At 54.5% G+C, this 21337-nt stretch overlaps 2 protein-coding genes across 2 annotated transcripts in view; both read left to right on the top strand.

Annotated features, from left to right (window-relative positions):
• HHIPL1 (HHIP like 1) overlaps window positions 1-21337 on the top strand; it is a 25469-nt gene that overhangs the window by 3667 nt on the left and 465 nt on the right. The window contains exons 2-8 of the mRNA XM_023731668.1: window positions 4162-4305; window positions 6457-6785; window positions 7318-7444; window positions 9640-9785; window positions 12150-12231; window positions 18748-18830; window positions 21227-21335. Of these exons, the coding sequence (XP_023587436.1) occupies window positions 4162-4305; window positions 6457-6785; window positions 7318-7444; window positions 9640-9785; window positions 12150-12231; window positions 18748-18830; window positions 21227-21335 (1020 nt within the window). The remainder of the gene's footprint in view (window positions 1-4161; window positions 4306-6456; window positions 6786-7317; window positions 7445-9639; window positions 9786-12149; window positions 12232-18747; window positions 18831-21226; window positions 21336-21337) is intronic.
• LOC101353740 (cholesterol 24-hydroxylase) overlaps window positions 20384-21337 on the top strand; it is a 39574-nt gene continuing 38620 nt past the window's right edge. The window contains exon 1 of the mRNA XM_004376730.1: window positions 20384-20389. The gene's annotated coding sequence lies outside the window, so the exon portion shown is untranslated. The remainder of the gene's footprint in view (window positions 20390-21337) is intronic.

The following is a 21337-nucleotide window of genomic DNA, read 5'->3' as shown; positions in this document are numbered from 1 at the left end:
TGCTCTTAAAATTCTCTCTTTATCTTTGATTTTGGCAAGTTTGATTATAATATGTCTTGGTGACTTTCTTTTGGGATCTACCTTATGTGGGGTTCGATGAGCATCTTGGATAGATATCTTCTCATCTTTCGTGATATCAGGGAAGTTTTCTGTGAATAAGTCTTCAACAATTCTGTCCGTATTTTCTGTTATCCCTCCCTGTTCTGGTGCTCCGATAACTCGTGGGTTATTTCTCTTAATAGAGTCCCACATAAGTCTTAGAGTTTCTTCATTTTTTTAAATTCTTTTCTCTGATTTTTCCTCAAATAAGTTGGTGTCAAGTGCTTTATCTTCAATGTCACTAGTTCTGATTTCTACTGCCTCAATTCTGCTCCTATGACTTTCTATTAAATTGTCTAATTCTGAAATTTTATTGTTAATCTTCTGGATTTCTGATTACTGTCTCTCTGTGGATTCTTGCAGCCTATTAAATTTGTCATTACGCTCTTGAATAACTTTTTTAAGTTCTGCTACTGCCTTGTCTCTGTGTTCTTTGGCTTTCTTTGCATTTTGATAAATTTCCTTTCTAATTTCTTGAAGAGTTCTGTATATTAATCTTTTGTATTCTGCCTCTGGTAATTCTAAGAAATTCTCTTCCTCCAGGAAATTTATTGATTCTTTATTTTGGGAGCTTGCTGAAGCCATCATGGACTGCCTCTTTATGTGATTTGATATTGACTGTTGTCTCCGAGCCATCAATAAGTTATTGTAGTTTTATTTTATATTTGTTTAGTGTGGCCAAGCTTCTTGTGTTGTTTTGATATGTCCAAATAGGCTGCTCATGTGCGCTAGTTTGATTATTGGCAACTTTGAAGCTCCAGCGTCCTGTTACCAGGTAGTTAGGTCTGTAACTAAGCGTGTGTGCCCAGGAGACCATTAAATTTTCCTGTATGGATTCAGCTCAGGTGTCCAGGCAGTTGGTCACCAAGTGTGTGGTGCAGGCTCTCACCTACAGTCTTTGAGAGGCATGGGTGATTGGTGTAGGCACAGGTATTTGGCTGCAGTAGGGGGTCACGTGCTGAGCAAGGCAGGGGGCTGACAGCTGCCCCTGAATGTCTGAAAGGAAAGCGTGTCCCTGTTCCCCAGAGCGAGTAGGTAGGTGAGTTTTGCAGCTGGACTAGGAGCACCCTACTCTGTTGGCTGTAAGGATTGGGGGGCACCACTTATTCTTGGGTCCCTGTAGCAGGTGGCTAGGTGGCATGGGTGAAGTCATCAGTCCTCAAGCCCCTGATGTGGACAGGTAAGGTGCTTGCTTAAAGTGCAGAGCAGTGTCAAGGATCACAAATCTGCCACTTCACAGCTGAAACAGTTGAAGTTAGACTTCAGGTGTTTACCCTGTTTTACTGGGGTAGTGAGGGCTTATGCTGTTGAGATAGGTCCACACAAGTCTATACACGGCTGGAAAGCACTCAAAGTCTGTGGACCCCTTATGCCTGTGTCTAGGCAAAGGAGCTGTGCCAATCCTGAGTTCCTGGCTTAGGGGAGCCGTTAGCTTATTTTTTCCCTGTTGGTTAATTTGTTCCCCCCACCAAGGCCAGGAGAATGGGTCAGGGTGCCTTGTGGGATCTACTTCCAGCCCAGGGGACTCAGATAGCTGAAGCCGGCTGGACCCCATGCAGAGCGGGGAGGGAGGATGTAAATGCGCGAGAGGTATTTCCCAAATGGGTTTTTTTTTTTAATCCCCGCAAAAGGCCACACACATGTACTTATCTTTAGCCACTTGGGTGCTGCTTTTCACTGGTTTGGAGTGTCCAAGCAAAGTCTCTGCTGCCGTATCTCTCTCGTTGTGGAAACTGCCTCCTGAGCCAGCGTGCAGAGCTGTATGCCTGCCTCACTGCACCTCGAGCCTGTCCGGGCTGAAGGGCTGCGGCTCCCACCGGGTCAGGTCAGGGAGCTCCTTGCTGTTTCCGAATCATCTGCCTCTCTCCCACCGCCACTCAGTCCGATTCCCAACTTTGCCTTGCTCAGGGCTCCTAGATATTCATATACAATCAAATCACTTGTTTTTTCAGGTCTTTGTTTTAAGAGGGACATAGGAAGCCGTCTGACTACTCCGCCATCTTGGCCCTGCCTTCTCTCATTTGAGTTCTTGACTACCATTTCCATGGGCATTGATTGTGGATCCAAGTAAAATGAAATCATTAACAACGTCAGTCTTTTTTCTGTTTATCATAATGTTACTTATTGGTCCAGCTGTGAGAATTTTTTATTTCTTTATGTTGAGGGGAAAGGAGGTCTGGTGGTGCAGTGGAAAAGTGCTCAGCTGCTAATCAAAAGGTCAGCGGTTCAAACCCACTAGCCGCTGTGCGGGAGAAAGATATGGCAGTCTGCTTCCGTAAAAATTTACAGCCTTGGAAACCCTATGGGGGCAGTTGTACTCTGTCCTGTAGGGTCACTATGAGTCAGAATGGACTCGATGACAGTGGGTTTTGGGTTATGTGGAGATGTAACCAATACTGAAGGTTGTGGTCTTTGATCTACAGAACATAAGTACTGTATATCACCAGAATTAACTATGGTTTCTTCCAGGCTCGTTTGGTTTCATTCTCCTAGGACTCTATGGGGTTGGTATTGCTTTTCCCATTTTGCAGATGGAGGCTTACAGAGGTGAAGTGACCTCAGGTCACACTGCAAGGAGGAGTCTGAGCCGGAACCCGCGTCTGTCTGTCTCCAAAGCCCATCCCGTGCCCCCTCCCCTACCTTGCTATGGTGAGAAGTCATGACTCTCAGCCCCACCTCCCACTTCTCCCCACCTGAACCCCCTGCCTCACACAAAGTGCCCCTCACCACCTCCAACAGGCTTATCGGTGCCTGCCCCCAGGCCTTTGCAACTCTCAACACCTACAGAGCCCGCTGCCTGCGGCTTATTTATTCCCCAGGGCTTTGTAAGACGAAGTTGACCTGACCTGGCATGAAAGTCTAGGACCAATAGGAGAATAAAGACAGTACTGGGTAATTCGATGTTGTGGGGTGCTGAGGAGTTGATTCTGACTCATAGCGACCCCCTGTGACAGAGTAGAACTGCCCCATAGGGTTTCCTAGGCTACAGTCTTTACAGAAAGGAGCCCTGGTGGCACAGTGGTTAAGCGCTCAGCTGCAAACCAAAAGGTCAGAGATGGAGGGACAGAATGGGTGTGTCTTTTAAAAATTGACTTCAGGTAAGGGACGAAGGTGGAACGCAAAACATACAGACTGAGTGTGTTTCAGAGTGGGGGTTCAGGTGGGGTCCTAACAGGGAGCTGGCAGGCTGGGACATGTAGTTGAAGGTTTTCTGCCCTGGCAGTAGAGGAGGGTCCCCAGGGGAGAGGGTGGAGCACAACCCACACCATGCAGCCACCACCCCTCGAGGTTACTGCAGATAGCAGATGAGGTGGTGTGTACAAAGTGCCCAGCAGGCGGCTACCATGTCGGAAGCTGGGATGATGGAGAAGAGACCAGCTGTGCCAGTGAGGAGGCTGATGATTTTGCATAATCATAACGGGGAGTGTGCGAGAGACCGGAACTAGAAGACTTGAGCTCTAGTCCCAGCTCTGCTACCGATGGGCTGTGTGACTTTGGGAAAGTTGCTCAACTTCCCTGAGCCTCCAGGTTCTGGTTGGCACAACTGGGAGTGAATTATCCCTGGCCCAGCCTAAGTACCAGGTCCTTGTGAAAATCCCCCACCGTAAAGAGCCTGAGAGGTCTTGTAAGCTGTGAAATGGCTTCCAGGACAGAGGGCATTTTATTGTTGTGATCTTGTTTTGTGTTTTTGGCTCCTATGTGGGAGCTGAGTTTTGGTGGTGCAGTGGTAAAGTTCTTGCCTTCCATGTGGGGGACCCGGGTTTGACTCCCAGCCAGTGCACTTTGTGCAAAGCAACCACCCATCTGTCATTGGAGGCGTGCATGTTGCTAAGATGCTGAACAGGTTTCAGCAGAGCTTCTAGACTGAGGTGGACTAGGAAGACTGGCCTGGCAATCTGCTTTTGAAAATCAGCCAGTGAAAACCCTGTGGATCATAATGATCCAGTCCACCGCCGATTGTGGGGGTGGCACAGGACTGGGCAGCATTTCTTTCCATTGTGCATGGGGTCGCCATGAGTCAGGGCCAACTCGATAGCAGCTAACAACAGCATCTTCCTTTAGGATAATCCTGGAGATCGAAGAACCAGCCTCAAACCACAACGGGGGCCAGCTGCTCTTCGGGGACGATGGGTACCTCTACATCTTTACCGGGGATGGCGGGATGGCTGGAGACCCCTTTGGAATGTTTGGAAATGCCCAAAACAAGTATGTTCTGCTTTTTGTTGGTTGATGGGTTGGTTTATATACTCCTGAGCCTCTTACACTGTTCTGGAGGGAAGAGTTACTTCCCCAGTAAAGCAGTGTAGGGCAGTGGAAAGTGGAAAGGGCTTTTCTCGGAAGTCAGCCCAGCCTGCTGGAGCCAGACCAAACGGGGACTTGAATCAGTTAGGGCAGGGTTGTATGGGCACGTGAATTTTCTGCTGCAGGCATCACCCACGATAACTGTTGAAGAGTACTGAAGAATATTCTTGATCTCAGTGACCCACTTCCTGGCTTGAGCAGATGGCCTGCCCTCATTACCCACACACACACACACACACACACACACACACACACACACACACACGCACACATGCACACGTGCACACTTAGAGTCTTGTGAGTTAGACAGGGACACCAGGAGTCTCAGGGCACCCATCTCCATCCCCTTAGCTGAAACGACAAAACGTTCCTCTGCCCAGAAAATAAAAATAGCAAATATGATGTTGATTACAGTCATTAAAGGGCCCACAGTTAGTGACTTTTGCTTTCATATGTGGCAGCGTAAGAATCATCCCAGCTTCCTCATGTTTGGGATGTGTTTAAAGATGAAGTTGCAAAAATAGAAATTAAGGATTTATGGATAATTGGACAGAACTTAAAAATACCATTTTGCGGCTGGGGTGGTTATATCCCCTCCCGTACTGAAGCAGGGTACGTGGTGCAGGCCCCTGGGTGGGATCCGTAGCTTGGTGCCGACCAGGCAGGAGTGTATGAGTAACACACTGGGACAAAAGTTACCTGTCCAGCAATAGGGGATCAACTGTGGTGCATGTATTGGGTGGGAACACTTTGTCACCGTTAAAAAGGACACCTGGCAGGTGTGTCCAACAATGGGGAATGCAGGGGTGCTGGTGCTAGGTGAGAATGATGGGGTACACAGTTGCGTCAAATGGGCAAAAGACACCGGTCCTGCCTTCAAAAACAGCCCAGAGGGAATACACCAAAATGCTAATGGGGAGAAAAAAAAATCACATACGAGGCAGGTGCGGTAGAAGTCAGGGATGAAAGCGTGCATTGTTCTCCGTGCTGTCCTCTTGCACATTGAAGATTCTCCCCATCGCGTTGTGTCACTTTTGTCTTGTGATGAATGAAACCCCAAAGCCTCTCATCCCCCAGCTGAGTGGAGGTGAGGGCCGTGCCGCTGTTCCCCGGGGCTCTGGAGGGCCTGTCACTGGTATCGTCACACTACAGACGTTCCAGAAGCTAATGTTGCCTGGTGTGGTGGGAGTGGGCTGGCTTCCGGTCCAGAGCTGCCCCGACCTGCCGGGGATCTGGCAAGTCATCCCCCTGCTAAGATTTGCCTGGTTCTCTCCCCCCATCTCCCAGTCCCAGCGTGCACACTGTACCGTGCGTCTGGCCTTGATCGCAGTCACTGATTCATTCACTCAGTCAACACTGTGCTGCTACTTTATACTGCTCTCTGTGATGGTTGCTTGGGGGGGGACTGTAAATGCAAGTCATTTTCTGGTGAAATTTTCACCCTGTAGCACAACCCTGTAAGCAGGTAGGGCTGAGGGGACCACCCTAATATTACAGTTGAGGACACTGGGGCCGGGGAGGGCAGATAGCGTGGTGAAGAGCTCAGGACTCTGAGGCCCACCTGTCTGGGCTGAGTCCCATCTCCTAGCTGTGTGGCAACTGGGCAGTTATTTGACCTCTCTGAGCGCAGCTGCCCCATCAGTAAAATGGGACCATAATAGAACCTGTGTTGTTGTGTGCCGTCGAGTCAGTTACGACTCATAGCGACCCTATGAACCTATCTAAAAGTTCTGTTGTGAGATTGAAACAGGTCAATAGGTCATATGTAGGTATAATGCTTCAGGCAGAGCTTCGGACAGGTGAGGTGCCCCATAAATGCTGGATGGATGAATGGATGGATGGGTTGGTGGGTGGGTGGGTGCGTGGGTGGATGGATGAATGGCTGGCTGGATGAAGTTATCCAGTTGGTAAGTATCTGGCCAGACGCCACCTCAGTGTCTCTGGCCCCGCATCGCGGAGGCTTCTCCTGCGCCCCGTCAGCCCCGCCCCCGCCCCTGCTTGGCCCCCGCCTGGCCCCTGGCGACCCTGAGCCGGCGCATTGTCCCTCGCCCGCAGGTCAGCACTGCTGGGCAAGGTGCTGCGCATCGACGTGGACCATACGGAGCGCGGCCCGCCCTACCACATCCCGCCTGACAACCCGTTTGCCAGCGACCCCGCCGCGCGGCCCGAGGTCTACGCCCTGGGCGTGCGCAACATGTGGCGCTGCTCCTTCGACCGCGGCGACCCGGCGACGGGCGCGGGCCGCGGCCGCCTCTTCTGCGGCGACGTGGGCCAGAACAGGTTCGAGGAGGTGGACCTGGTGGAGCGTGGCCGCAACTACGGCTGGCGCGCGCGCGAGGGCTTCGAGTGCTACGACCGGAAGCTGTGCGCCAACGCCTCCCTCGGTGACCACACACCCCGCATCCCTCCCCAAACCCGCTGCCATCGAGTCAGTTCCGACTCATAGAGACCCTGTGGGATAGAGTAGAACTGCCCCATAGAGTTTCCAAGGAGCAGCATTCCAACTGCCGACCTTTTGGTGAGCAGCCAAACGCTTAAACCACTGTGCCGCTAGGGCTCCGCGTCCCTCCCCAGGGACCCCCAATCTGAGATCCGCCCTTCCCCCGCCACGAGCTGTGGGCCAGCGCCTCCCTCGGTGACCATGCACCCCCACCGGGACCTCCCCGGACCCAGGATTCCCCAGGGATGCTCCTGGGCTCCTCTTGGCCCTGACCGCCCCCCTACTCCGTGGTGTCCCACCCCCCGCCCCCACCAACCCATGCTCTCCACGCCAGGCACGCACCTTCTGGGCTGTAAGCCCCTGTGGCTCCATCTCGGGCCCTCCCCGCCCTGCCCTTGCCCGTGTGACTGCGGAGGCGCGGACAGGGCTCGTTTCCCACTGCTCCCAAGCTCACCCGAACTTCTCCCCCGCTGCAGGTGACGTGCTGCCGATCTTCACCTACCCCCACAAGATGGGCAAGTCGGTCACCGGGGGCTACGTTTACCGGGGCTGCGAGTACCCTAACCTGAACGGCCTCTACATTTTCGGGGATTTCATGAGCGGGTGAGTGGGCCCCGCTCTGTGCCAGTCCCACGCCTTCAGTGCTCGGGCTGCACCCTGGTGCCCTGGGACTGTTGTAATACGGTGTACATGTGTGCAGGTTGCTCCCCAGGTGTGGGCCTTGCAGGGTCTTCCTCAGGGAGGCCTCAGGAGTCACAGTAGGAAGCACCTTACCTCTCCCCTTCTCTCCTGATCTCCAGCCTTTGCTGGTTTCCCCGAGTACACCAGGAGGGCACAGTTCACTGCTGGAAAGACTGGATGCTTGTTTCAAAGCAGATCTCCAGAGTCCTCCGCTCCCTCCTGAGAGCCCAGGGCTCGGGTCTGATGGAGTTCTGGTGGGGCGGGGAGGGCAGGGCCGGTGGAGGGAAAGAGCGACGTCCTCCACAGGCCCAGGGCCTGTCCCTGAACCAGCTGACCGGGCTTGGAGCCCTGCCGCCCCACCCCGGCCATTGCCGTCAGGACCTCAGGAAGTGCCCCTTGCACAGACCAGGAAACTGAGGCCAGGAGGCAAGTGGCTGCCCAAGGGCACCCTGCCGGGGAGGTCGCCCTGCTGGCTGAGCTGGGGCTCCAGCGAGGTCTGGTCCCTGGGGCCCGCAGGGTCTTCCTGCCCAAGTCTCATGCTCTCTGGCAGCACTTGCCACCCACGTAGACCCCAGAGGGGTCAGTGGGCGGGAGTGTGGGTAGCTTGTTGGAGCCTCAGAACCAGCTTGTTCTCCCATTGTACAGAGGAAAAGACTGAGGACAGAGGGGTGGAACCAGCTTGAGGCCCAGGGAGGACGTAAGCCTGGCGCAGTACTTAGAAGTGCAGGCTCTGATGGCCTGGGTCTGAATCCTGGCACACTTATTAGGTGGGTGACCTTGGGCCAGTTACTTCACCTCTCTGTGCTTCACCTTCCTCATCTGCAAAACGGAGATGATAATAGTACCCACCTCACAGGGTTGTTTTGAGGATTGAATTAGTTATTACACTTATAGCACTTGGAGTCTAGCATGTGCTTAATACACAGTGGCTCTTATTATTCCCACCCCCGCCTCTCCCCACGAGGGCAGCTGAGTAGGATTCCCGAGGAGAGGAGATAAAGAAGTCGGAGACTGGTGGGAGGAGTCTCACCTCCTACAGGCTGCTGACCCCAGGTTGGTGTGTAGCCAGTCCATCTGCAGCCTGGAGCTGAGAGAGAACCCTGACCTAGGCCTCTGTGTGCTGGACCCTTCTTCCAGCTCCATTTCTTCTGAGGGGACTCAGCTTTCCCATCTATAAAATGGGTCTAGAGGAAGCCTCTATTTTTATCTCATGTATCCTGAAGCTGCCATAACAAATCATCACAAATTTGGTGGCTTAAAATGATTGACATTTATTCTTGCACAGTTCTGGAGGCCAGCATCCACCATCAAGGGGTCCGCAGGGTCCTGGCTCCTCCAAAGCTCCCGTGAACCCTGTACTTCCAGCCGGTCAGTGGGCTGGGGCCGAGCTGCAGGGGCAGGAGCCAAGCTGGTTTTGTTCACCCCTGTGTCTCTTTGGCACATAGTAGGTGCTCAGTAAAGATTGCATGTAGGGCCGGCTTCATGAATGTGCACCTGTGCTGTCACACGAGTTCCCAGAACTCAGAAGGCTCTGCACTTGGTTTAATGCTCTGCTGTCTCTGTCATGAAATTCTTAATATATTTTGAACAAGGGGCCCTGCATGTTCATTTTACCCTGGATCCTGCAAATTACATATGTTCCTGATTGCATGGATGCATAGATGAGTGGATGGATGGATGGATGGGTGGGTGGGCGGATGAATGGATGGATGGATGGATGGATGGATGGATGGATGGATGGATGGATGGACAGAAGGACGGATGCTTGGCTGGGTAGATGATGGATGGATGGATAGATGGTTGGGTAGGTGGATGGATGGAAGGAAGGATGGATGTTTGGGTGGATAAATGATGGATGTATGGATGGATGATGGATAGATGGGTAGCTAGATAGCTGAATAGATAATTAGATGATTGGATGGATAGATGGATGGACAGATGATGCAAGGGAGGGAGGCTGGATGGGTGGATGGATGGGTGGGTAGATGGATGGATAGATGGGTACAGGTGGATGGATCGGTGAATGGATGGATGGATGGATGGATTGGTGGATGGATGGGTGGGGCTACCCTGGACACCATGCCAGTCAGGACCTCACAGCTCATCCTCCTTTGCAGCCGTCTGATGTCCCTCCAGGAGAATCCACGCTCAGGCCAGTGGCATTACAGCGAGATCTGCATGGGCCGTGGCCAGACCTGTGCGTTCCCAGGCCTCATTAACAACTACTACCCGTACATCATCTCCTTTGCAGAGGATGAGGCTGGTGAGTGCTCCTGAGATTCAGCGAGGGTGGCCTCTCTGCCAGAGCTGTCCCACGCCTGAGACTGGTGCCCCCATGGGTCCTTCCATCCTGTGACTTGAAGGATCGGGCCTCAGGCCTGACCTTCCTCCCGGGAGTGAGATGTTCTTGCTTGTTCACCTTCCTTGCTGTGCGTCCTTGGGCAAGATCTCACCTCTCTGCGCTTCCCTTTCTTTATCTGGAAAATGTGAGTAGTGGTCCCCCACATCCCTTTTCTTTCCTCTTCCCCACCCCCACATCCTGGGCAGGGTTGCTGGGAGGATTGGAATGCTACCATGGGTGAGAGCCCAGGGCAGTTAGCTGGAACAGGCAAGGGTCTGTAATGCTGGGGATGGTGGCAGGCTGGTGAGCAGGTGTGGGAGGAGAGCCTCAGAGCTGCTCCCGGGACACCTCCACCGCCCCAGGTTCCTCACGGCCGGCGTACAATGAAGTCACACTGTCATGTGAAAGCAGGTCTTCTCACCCGTTATCGTTAGTCGGTTAGTCGTTAATCCGTCCTTCACTCAGGCTCCTTGTGTTTTCAGTACAAGGAAGGGGGAGGGGAGAGGAAGAGGGGCCCGGCGGCTGGATCCCCCTCTAGCCTCCTGCCTTTGTCCTTGGCCTGGGGATTGTCCCTGGACAAAAGCCGAGGGGCCCCCAGCCAGCCCTGGCGGGTGCTTGGCAGAGTTGCTAGGGAACGGCCCCCCCGGGGGGGGGCTTTCACGGGTCTCCCCTGCAGGGCCCAGTGCCCAGAGTCCCCAGCCCAAGTCTGGGAAAGCTTTGTGGAGCTGACACCCATCAGACTCTGAATTCCAAAGGGCAGCCCCAGCCCGCCGCTGCCACCCCCAAAGCCACTGGCTCCTGAGAGCTCTTTCTTTTGGTCAGTAGGGGGTTAACATGTCTGGGAAGGAGGTGGTACCCCCTTCACCCCAGTCAGGGCCGAAGGCGAAGCTCAGAGGGCCCTCCCTCGGCCCTGTGGGTGACACTGAGCGCAGGACACCAGGTGGAGCACCTGTCAGCCAGCCCGGCCGGCTTATCGGCCCCTGGAAGGCCCGGAGTGCTGGGAGGCCCGGAGTGCTGGGAGGCCCGGAGTGCTGGGAGGCCCGGAGTGCTGGGAGGCCCGGAGTGCTGGGAGGCCTGGAGTGAGTGCTGGGGCACAGCGCACACAGACAGCTCCCAGCTCCTGACTCTGGCGTTTGCCTCTCTGAGTAGAGCAGGGCTGGGAGGGGCCTCGGAGGCAGCTTGACTTAAACCTCCCCTACTCACCCCTAGTTATTGGGGGGCAGCACTGTTCCCCGCACGGCCCCTGGAGGCCTCCGGAGCAGAGCAGGAAGAGTGTGGGTCAGGCAGACAGAGTGGATGGAGAAGGGCCCTCTTGGCAGGAGGAGCGGCCTGTGCAGGGTGTCACCGTCCTCCGAGAGGCTGGAGCCTCCAGGTGAAGCTGCCCAGCCAGAGAAGAGGCAGGGGCCACTCCCAAAAGAGGCCTGGAGAAGGCAGAGGCCAGCCTGAGGCCACACAGCAAATTTGTGGTCCTGCCTGTCGATGTTCTAGGAGATACTGTCTTGCCAGAGTACCCCACTGCCCCCGACCCCTGCAGGTTGCGTGGTCACCATGCGGACCTACACCTCCCTGCGTCCCCACCAGGGCTGGTGCTTCCTGCCCCAGTTACACAGTCAGCCCTGGAGGGTGGGGTTCCCCTGGATTTCCTGGGCTTCACTTTTCAGACCCCACCCCCCTATAGCCCTCCCTGATTGCGCTTGTCCCCAGGGACATGCTTTCTTCCAAGCACCTACCTTGCTTCGCTGCCTGTCCCGGCCTCTCCTTGGGGCACCCCATCTTACAGATGAGGAAGTGGGGCTCAGAGAGCACCCCATCTTACAGATGAGGAAGCAGGGCTCAGAGAGCACCCCATCTTACAGATGAGGAAGTGGGGCTCAGAGAGGCACCCTGGCTGTCGTCACTCAGCAGCAGTCACTAGGGGAGCTGGGCTGAGGACCCGCACCTGCGCCCAGAGGTGCGAGGTGTGGGGCATGACCCTGAGGCAGGCAGCGGGGGTGGGGCCGGGCCGCCAGGAAGGAGGCAGGAAGCAAGGTGTAGGTGGGCAGCCCGGGAGGGTGGGCGGCCCGGGAGGGTGGGCGGCCCGGGACGGTGGGCGGCCCGGGGTGGGCGCATCAGGGCATGCTTCTCAGCTGCAGTTTTCAGTCCTGGGGCTGGAGGGCCACGCTGACCCAGAAGGCCTCCCCTCGGGGCTGAGTGAGGTTGGGGTGGGTCTCGGAGCCCGACGGGGCTGAGGGCAGTGTGCCAGGTGGCATCCTCACTATAAAGTGGGACCCTGTTTCTTGTCCACAGGGGAGCTGTTCTTCATGTCGACGGGGGTGCCGAGTGCCACAGCTGCACGCGGGGTCGTCTATAAGGTGATCGACCCCTCCAGGTGAGCCCCCACCCTCACTGCTTGTCTCTCGGTGTCTGCCAGGAACACTCCCTTCATGACCGCATTTCCGCTCTCTTCACCCCCTAAGCTGGGTAGTATTCACATCCCCATTTTTCTGATGAGAAAACTGAGGCCCAGAAGGGGAAGTGACTAGCCAAGCTCACTGGGCTGGTGAGGGGTAGATCCAGGGTGAAAGCCGGGTCTGCCAGCCTCCGAGTGGAGCCGTGTTCTAGTGAGAAGGAGCGGAAGATACGATGGGGTGATAGATGAGCCAGCCGGGCCCTGGGACGGCCCAAGTCCAGGCAGATTGAGCTGTCTGGCCTGGCCCCCTGCCCCGTGCCCTGCCCCACTCCGTGTTTCCTGGGCCGACCCCTTGCCTGAACCCTCCTCAGCCCCCACCTGCCTCCCAGATGCATCCCAGCCCCAAGCTCCTCGTCCTCTACAGCCCTGCCCTCCCAGCTACAACCTGCTCTGTCCCCCGCAGCCCTCCGTGGCACTCTTCACTCCCCGCTCCACCTGCCTCCCTTCCAGGTGTGAGACCACTAACTCCGTTCCAGGTGCTGCTCTGACTCCTTGCAGGTAGAACCCACTGACTCTTCTGGGCCACCCACTTTGCAGGGGTGGAAACACACGGAGGTGAAGTCACCTGCCCAGGTCCAGTGGGGGCAGAGGCCATTTGGCACCAGGCAGCTGGCTGCAGAGCTGTGCCCTAGCCCCTTGGCTGTATGCCTCCACCCTCCTCCTCTATGGCAACACTGCCTCCGAGCAGCCTTCTCTGACACGCTTTCCTCTCCTCCTGGGCTGGGTCAGTGCCCCCGGGCCCTCCAGTCCAACAGCAGTCATCACTAGACTTGTAACCTCGGAGCTGCACAACTGTGTCCCAGCTGGCTTGTGAGTGTGGCAGGCCCAGGCTGTGTCTGTTCATTCCTGCAGAACCAGCCCAGCACCTGGAGTGGCATGGAGCAGGGACTTAGGAATGCTTGCTGAATGAACAAAGTGTCAGAAACCTAAATGCTTAGAGAGACACCAAAACTTCGTGTAAGAGAACAGATTTATGGTGGTAGTTTTTAGGTGCCATTGAGTCAGTTCTTAGCGACCCCGTGCACAACAGAACGAAACCCTGCCCGGTGCTGCGCCATCCTCGCGGTCGTTACTATGTTTGAGCCCATTGTTGCAGCCACTGTGTCAGTCCATCTCGTTGAGGGTCTTCCTCTTTTTCGCTACTCCTCTGCTTTACCAAGCATGATGTCCTTCTCCAGGGACTGGTCCCTCCCGATAACATGCCCAAAGTTCGTGAGATGAACTCTTACCATCTTCACTTAAGGAGCATTCTGGCTGTACTTCTTCCAAGACAGATGTGTTCATTCTTCTGGCAGCCCACGGGATAGTCAATATTCTTCGCCAACACTGTGATTCAAATTCATCAGTTCTCTTCAGTCTTCCTTATTGATTATCCAGCTTTCGCACGCGTATGAGGTGATTGAAAATACCATATTTATTGTGAGTAAATACGATTCAAATCAGACCGTGTCATCGCAAACCTATCTGGAAGGCGCTCAGAAGATGGGACAGTGAAAGCGGGTCATGTAGGTCAGTGTTATGTTAATTTATCAGGAGATGACAAAGCACAGGGCAGGGTTTCAGGCTCCATCCATGACAGGAACAGAATCCCCAAGGACAGGCTGTACCTCCTAAAACACAGCCTCTTGTCCGATCCTGGAGTTCCTGCTGCTCAAGCTGGCCGCGTATAGATAATTTTCCCAAAAAACTCAATGCCTAAGGCCAGTCTGCTGCAAAAGACCTGGTTAAAGTGTTAACGAGCAAAGAGGTCACCTTGAAGACGAAGGTGCGCCTGACCCAAGCCATGGGGTTTTCAGTCGCCTCATATGGGTGTGAAAGCTGGGCAGTGAATGAGGAAGATCGAAGAAGAATTGCTGCCTTTGAACTGTGATGTTGGCGAAGAATATTGAATATACCATGGACTGCCAAAAGAACAAATAAATCTGTCTTGGAAGAAATACAACCAGAATGCTCCTTAGAAGCAAGGATGGTGAGACTATGTCTCACATACTTTGGACACGTTATCAGGAGGGATCAGTCCCTGGAGAGGGACATCATGCTTGGTAAAGTAGAGGGTCAGCGAGAAACAGGAAGACCCTCAATGAGATGGACTGACACAGTGGCTGCAACAGTGGGCTCAAGCATGACAACGATCGTGAGGATGGCGCAGGACTGAGCAGTGTTTTGTCCTGTTGTACACAGGGTCGCTATGAGTCGGAACTGACTCAACAACACCTAACAACAACAACAAACCCTTGCAGCCCTGGTGGCGCAGTGGGTAAGAGCTCGGCTACTAACCAAAAGGTCGGCAGTTCAAATACACCGGCCGTTCCTTGGAAACGTGACAGGGCAGTTCTACTCTGCCCTATAGGGTTGCTATGAGGTGGAAACGACACGACGGCAATGGGTTTGGTTTGGGTTTTTGTAAGCCCTTCGATTTTTGCTTCTCAGCTGGCTTCCCAGCCCACTGTACCTCCATCAGCACCACGGGCTGGTTGTCTGACAGCCCTCACTCCCACCCATAGCTCAAAGGCCAAGGTTGCACTCAAAGACTCTTCCTATTTGGCAGACCCCAGGAGAACCCCCGACCTAAGCAGAACCTAAACATTGAGATACATTAAATTTGAAAAAAATCCTGAAACACCTATCACTCCCTTTTCTGAAGAACAATTTTTAAATTTTGGAGTCGTTTTAGATTTACACACAGGTCGCAGACAGTACAGCGTGCCCCTGTATACATCTCACCCAGTTGCCCCTGGTGCTACCGTCTTGCATTTTGTTGGTGGTGGTGGTGGCCGTTGAGTCCGCTCTGACGCCTGTCTACTCCAGGTAAAGCAGAATGAAACATTGCCCAGTCCTGCACCATCTTCATCAACATTGGTATGTTTGAGCCCATTGTTGGGGCTCTTGTGTCAATCCATCTCATTCAACGTTTCCCCCCTTTTCACTGACCCTCTACTTTACCAAACATGATGTCCTTTTTCTATCAATTGGTCTTTCTTGATAACGGTCCATTTGTCACAATGAACGAACCAATTTTGGTACATGATTATTAATTAAGGATCCCCTGGGTGGTTCAAACACTTGAGCAGTCAACTAGTAACCAAAAGGTTGGTGGTTCGGGTCCACCCAGAGGCACCTCAGAAAAAAGCCCTGGTGATTCAGTTCCAAAGAATCAGCCATTGAAAATCCTATGGAGCACAGTTCTACTCTGACACACATGGGGTCACCAGGAGTCGGAACGGACTTGATGGCACACTACTTCTTCTTCTTCCTTTTTTTTTTTTTTTTTTACTATTAATTAAACCCCACACTTATTTTTTTAAGGATTTCATTACTTTTTCCTCAGCATCTCTTTTCTGTTCCCGGATCCCATCCAGGATGCCAGATTACATTTACTCATCGTGTCTCCTTAGCCTCCTCCGGTCTGTGACAGTTTCTCAGACTTTCCTTGCTTACCACACTTTTTTTTTGAAGCACAAATGTATTAATTACTGACATAACTTTTCCCAAGAAAAGCATAAACACTTCCTCCTTTCATCCCTCAGTGTTCCTTTCCTGGACGCCCCTCCCTCTTGGTCTGCGTAGTGCCAAGATTTATGTGTCCTGTAAGTAGAGCATTGGTCTTCGTTCATTTATCCGTATTTTGTATAAATGTTTCCACATTGCAACATCACCCTCAAAAGGATCATTTTTAATAGCTGCATAATTTTCTGCTGAGTCACTGTACCATAACTGCCTTGCCCATTCCTTGGACGTTTAGGTTATTTGCATTTTTTTAAACAGCATCCTTCTCCAAGGAAATAACGCAGAGACTGAGCCCCTAATTCATTCCAGGCGCTGCCTTACAGCGATCACCGCATTCGGTTTGTTCAGCCCCTTTTCCTATTGGCTCATTCTTCTCGGGTTACAGGGGACCAGAGACAGGGAGTTCTGGTCAAACTCTGGGGTTAGGAGGAGCCAGAAGCAGACTAAACTTCCCGTCCCCCGTCCCTGCACTCTTCTTACCTTTTTTCATGTTTCTCTTTTGGAATAAGTGTGATTCTTTGCACCTACAGCATACTGCTTAGACGTCCTGCCGTAGTTACCTCGTGCTGCCGTAGCAGAAATACCACAAATGGGCGGCTTTAAAGAGGAGAAGTTGATTTCCTCCCAGGTCTGGAGGCTGGAAGTCCGAATCAGGGTATCGGCCGTGTCGATTCCTTCCATGAGCCTCTCTCCTAGTTTCCAGTGTCTGCCGGCAATCCTTGGTGTTCCCTGGCGTCTGTCTTCTCCCGTGTGTGTCTCTGTGTCTATTCAGCTCTTTTTTTTATAACTCAGAAGTGATTAGGTTTACGACCCACCCGACTTGGGTATGGCCTCGTTAACATAAAAAGAGACAACCCCATTTCCAAACAGAGTCATATTTACAGGTACCAAACCCGTTGCCGTCGAGCTGATGCCGACCCATAGCAACCCTATAGACCCAGTGGGACAGAGTAGAACTGCCCCACAGGGTTTCCATGGAGCTGCTGGTGGATTTGAACTGCTGACTTTTTGGTTAGCAGCCGTAGCACATAACTAGTGTATCACCAGGGCTCCATTTACAGATACAGGGGTTAGGATTTCAGCACATATTTGAGGGGGACACAATTCAGTCATAACCATTTGGAAAACAAGGGAAGTGGGAATGGAGGGGTGGTGGGGTAGAGGGGATGCTCATGACTGCCCAAACATGACCACTGGGCATGTTTTGCTGTTATCGCTTATGCTTTTGCACAGCAAGGATATTTGACATAATTTCCTTAAGGAACAACACCTCTGTGGGGTCTGTCTTAAGCACGGGGACATTCTCCAGAGTTCCAAGCAATCAGAAAGCCCTCTCTTTCTCAGCCTTTGAGAAGTGTGAGCATGGTTGTGCTTTTTTAGCCTTCTGCCAGAAGAACGAACAAATCTGTCTTGGAAGGAGTACAGCCAGAATGCTCCTTAGAAGCAAGGATGGGGAGACTTCGTCTCACATACTTTGGACGTGTTATTAGGAGGGACCAGTCCCTGGAGAAGGACATCATGCTTGGTAAAGTAGAGGGTCAGTGAGAAAGAGAAAGACCCTGAGTGAGATGGACTGACACAGTGGCTATAGCAATGGGCTCAAACATAGCAACGATTGTGAGGATGGCGCAGGACTGGGCAGTTTTGTCCTGTTGTACACGGGGTCACTATGCGTCGGAACCGGCTCGGCGGAGCCTAACAACAACAAGAAGCAATCAGAAAGCCCTCTCTTTCTCAGCGTTTGAGAAGTGTGAGCATGGTTGTGCTGCTTTAGGCTCTGGAGGAGAAGGCCTGTGGCCCTCGCCGATTTCCCTCTTTTGCTAACCCTCTCTCTGGAGTCCATGCCTTGTCACAAGGCTGCTTCACCCCCTGGGCTTTCCCCTCATGGTGCTGACAAGGAATCCCTGGGTGGTGCAGACCAAGAGGCTGGCGATTTCAACCCCTGCAGAGGTGCCTGGGAAGAAAGGCCTGGTGCTCTGTCTCCCAAAGGTCCCAGCCTTGAAAACCCTAAGGAGAACAGTTCTACTCTGCACACATGGGGTCACCATGAGTCAGAATCGACTTGATGGCAACGGGTTTGGTTTTTTGGTTTGCTTGGTGGTGAAGGAGCCCTGTTGAAGCCGGGATCCCACATGGAGTCAGGCCTAGAATAGGGTCACATTCAAAGGATCTGAGATTGACAGCCAAAAACTAATTAAAATGGAATTCCATTCATTACTTGCGCTGCTCCAAGATGCCAAAGCAGACTCAGTCCGTAGCCCTGGCAACCTTCTTACACTCTTTTCTGCCCAGCTCTCTCAAACCCCACCCTGCAGGACCCCCAGTCCCTCCCTCCACGCCAGCCCTGAGGGCTCCCCACCCCCCAGCTTTATTCTTCAGCTTGACTTGAATCTCCCTGGTTCCTCCAGGCAGGGAACTGCTCAGACTGCATCACAAGAAAGCAAGCCAGGAACTACAGGGGTAGAGAGAGACCCTTCCCCAAGGCCGTGGGGGTTGGGAACCAGGTGGGGGGAGGAATCTGGGCAGTTACGGGAGTCTTTGTGGCAAGCTGGGGTCGGGTGGGGGGAGACTGACATTTATCACATCCAGAGAACAGCGTTCACCCTCTGAAGAAGTGGCTCAGGAAGCGTGAGCCACCGGCTGTAGGGGCATTCAGGCCAAGGCTGAGCAGGCACTCAGCAGAGTGTTCTAGGGGGTTCCTATCCTGGGGTTGGAATCTTAGAAGCCTGGGGGCGTGTAGCTGGCAGGGGCGCTGCAGGGGGCCCAGCAGGTGCTCCGTAAGTGGCCACCCTTGTCACTGTGTTACCTGACCACACACCGGACCCTTCCCCTCCCTGCCTGGCTGGTGGGGGGCGGGGGGGAGATGTCTGGGGACATGCTCAGGGTGGGCTCCCAGGGTGGGGACTCACAGCCTGTGTGTGTCTGCAGACGGGCGCCACCAGGCAAGTGTCAGATCCAGCCTGCCCAGGTCAAGGTGAAGAGCCACCTCATCCGGTTTGTGCCCAAAGAAAGTAAGTGCCCGCTGCCCCGGCTGCTGTGGGGGAGGGAGGTTCCTGGGGCCATGCGTGGTTCCTCTAGCCCCATGAGGGTCCTCCTAGCTGGCTCTTCCTCTCTGTGCCTGGCCCGGTGCCTGATACACATTTGACACTCAAAGAGGGAGGAACGGTGACCAGCCACACTCCTTCAACCCCCGCCCACTCCCGTGGCGCGTACAGGTCTCACAAAGGTGGGAGGCTCAGAAAGGTCACAGCAAGGGAGCAAAGAGCTGGTGCCAGGCAGGGTAGGGTCAGCGTTTCTGGGAGGGACAGAGGGGTGGGTATATCTGTGTGTGGCAGGGGGGCAAGGGAGACTGGAGAAGGTGCTAGGTGTGAGAGCCTCTAGAAGAAGGGGCATTGGGGCTGGGCCTTCCATAAGATGTTTCTGTGTTGACAAGCTTGAGGAGGGGTGCAAGCCTCATGGCCTGAGGGCTGCAAGACACAAATGCCTGCCCAGGGGGCCTGGGGCCACCAGAAAGTGTGCCTGAGGAGGGGGGCTGCTCCACTGGACCCAAGCTGGTTGCCACTAGGTGGGAACAAATCCCAGTGCGCCAGATCTCCCAGTTGTTAAGCAGGAACTCCGTCGTCCATCCGTCCATCCATCCATCCATCTTTCCTTCCTTCCTTCCCATCCATCCATCCATCCATCTACCACCCCCACCCAGATATGTGCCGCATACTGGAGGCATGACACGGAGCCGGGCGGATAGGGTCCCTGCTTTCTTGGGCTGTTATGTAAAATCTCCCAGTTTGAAAATGTTGGCAACTAGTTCAGCATTTCAAAAACCACCCTGTGAGCCAAAGGAAATATCTCAGTGGGCCAAGTGTGCCTGGCACGTCTCCAGTGGGCAGACTGCATGTGAGGGAGGGATGAGGTGAGAGGCTGGGCACCTGGGCAGGTGGGACTGCTTGGCCTTGAGGACGGGTCCCCCGGGGAGAGGAAGGCAGGGGCAGGGATGAGCTCAGTGTTTTTGGAAGTGAGTTCTGGCTTCAGTCAGCTTTGGGGCTTGGCGACTTTTCCATTCACTCATTCAGCAGTTTCTGGCTCTATTGTTAGTTACTAGCTCTGTGCTGATGCTGGGGCCACGGGAGAAGTCATACCAGGCCCTGTCCTGGCTGGCACAGACTGAAGTCATTTAGTGTCCCGAGCTCCATGACAGAAGTGTGTGCTGGTGCTGCACGCACCCAGAGCAGTGCAGGACTGCTGGCAGGACGGGGTGGGGGCTCCCTAGAGCCAGCAGCAGAATGCTGAGCCCAGGAAGAAGGGGAAGGACTCACCGTGGGGTGGGGCGAGGGCAGAGGCAGGAAGGACAGTCGAGGCAGTGGGAACAGTGAGAGCTAAAGTGGGAGGAAGGGAGCCCCTGGGCGCTGGAAGTCCTTCCCTGTTGGTGGAGTGGGAGTGGGGGCCTGGGCCCGGGGAGGGGCGCACCCTGCCCATGTCACAGTGCTCCTGCCCCCAGCCTGCACTCTGCCTGGTATCAAGGCCTGTTCACCGCCACCATCTCTGTCGTTTTCAAAGGCTGGCTGAGGCGGGGGTCACTAAGGGGGTTTTAGCTGGTGGTCCCCAGGACCCCTATCCACAGTTACCAGGCAGCTCTGGGGCTCAGGCACCCCTCAGCCCTCCCCTGAGGGCTGTCCTGCAGGGCAGTGCCCAGGGTCTGGCCTCGGGCCTCCCTGGGGTGGAGCTGGGCAGAGCTGGGTGTCAGAGGTGCAGTAAGATTTGTCCCGGTGGCTGACCTGGCCAAGCTTGAGGGCCAAATCCTGCAGGGACCAAGGGGAACTGCCCACCTCAGCCCTGCCTAGCCCCATCCCTGGGGGCACGAGGCAACACGGGCCACAGCCAATCACCCCTACAGCTCACCCCGACAGCTCCCATCAGCCTACTGTGAGGGACAGGGGCTCAGTGGGTTTGGGGGTCTCGAAGGAAGAGCTTGACCCCTTCCATAGTGGGTCCGGTTCCCACCCCGCAGCCCTAAAGCCTGAGCAAGTTTTACCCATCTGGGGGCCTCCGTTTCTTCACCCTGAAAACCACCAGTTGGAGCCAGAAAGTGCTTTCTCTCAGAAGCCCCCCAAGATCCCCCTTCCATTCCCTATGCTCATAATCTGACTCTCCCATCCCGGGGACTCAGGAGGGCAGCGCTAGTTCTCCCACCTCACCGGCAGACTGGCACAACCAGCTGTCAGCGAGTGTTTGCTGAATGAAGGCGCGCCCCACATCCAGCTCCAGGCCGGCATCCGGCCCCAGAGGCAGGACGAGGACATCTTTCCTGCGGGTCTGCACGGCGCGCACAGGCTGGAGGGCGGCACGGAGGTGGGGCGGGGGGGCGTTGGGGAAGCCTGGCGCCCCTCTGATCGCATGCTCTTCTGCGCAGAGTTCATCCAGATGACCGAGAGCACCCCGCGGCCCACAGTGCGCACGACCACCAAGGCGCCTCGTCGGAGCCGCCCCACGGCCGCTGCGCCCGCTGCCACCCCACGTCCGG

This window comes from Trichechus manatus, unplaced genomic scaffold (assembly GCF_000243295.1).
Source record: "Trichechus manatus latirostris isolate Lorelei unplaced genomic scaffold, TriManLat1.0 scaffold00045, whole genome shotgun sequence".
NCBI classification, from domain to species: domain Eukaryota; kingdom Metazoa; phylum Chordata; class Mammalia; order Sirenia; family Trichechidae; genus Trichechus; species Trichechus manatus.
Note: the sequence above shows the minus strand (reverse complement) of the source record. Positions and strands in the feature narration are given on the sequence as shown.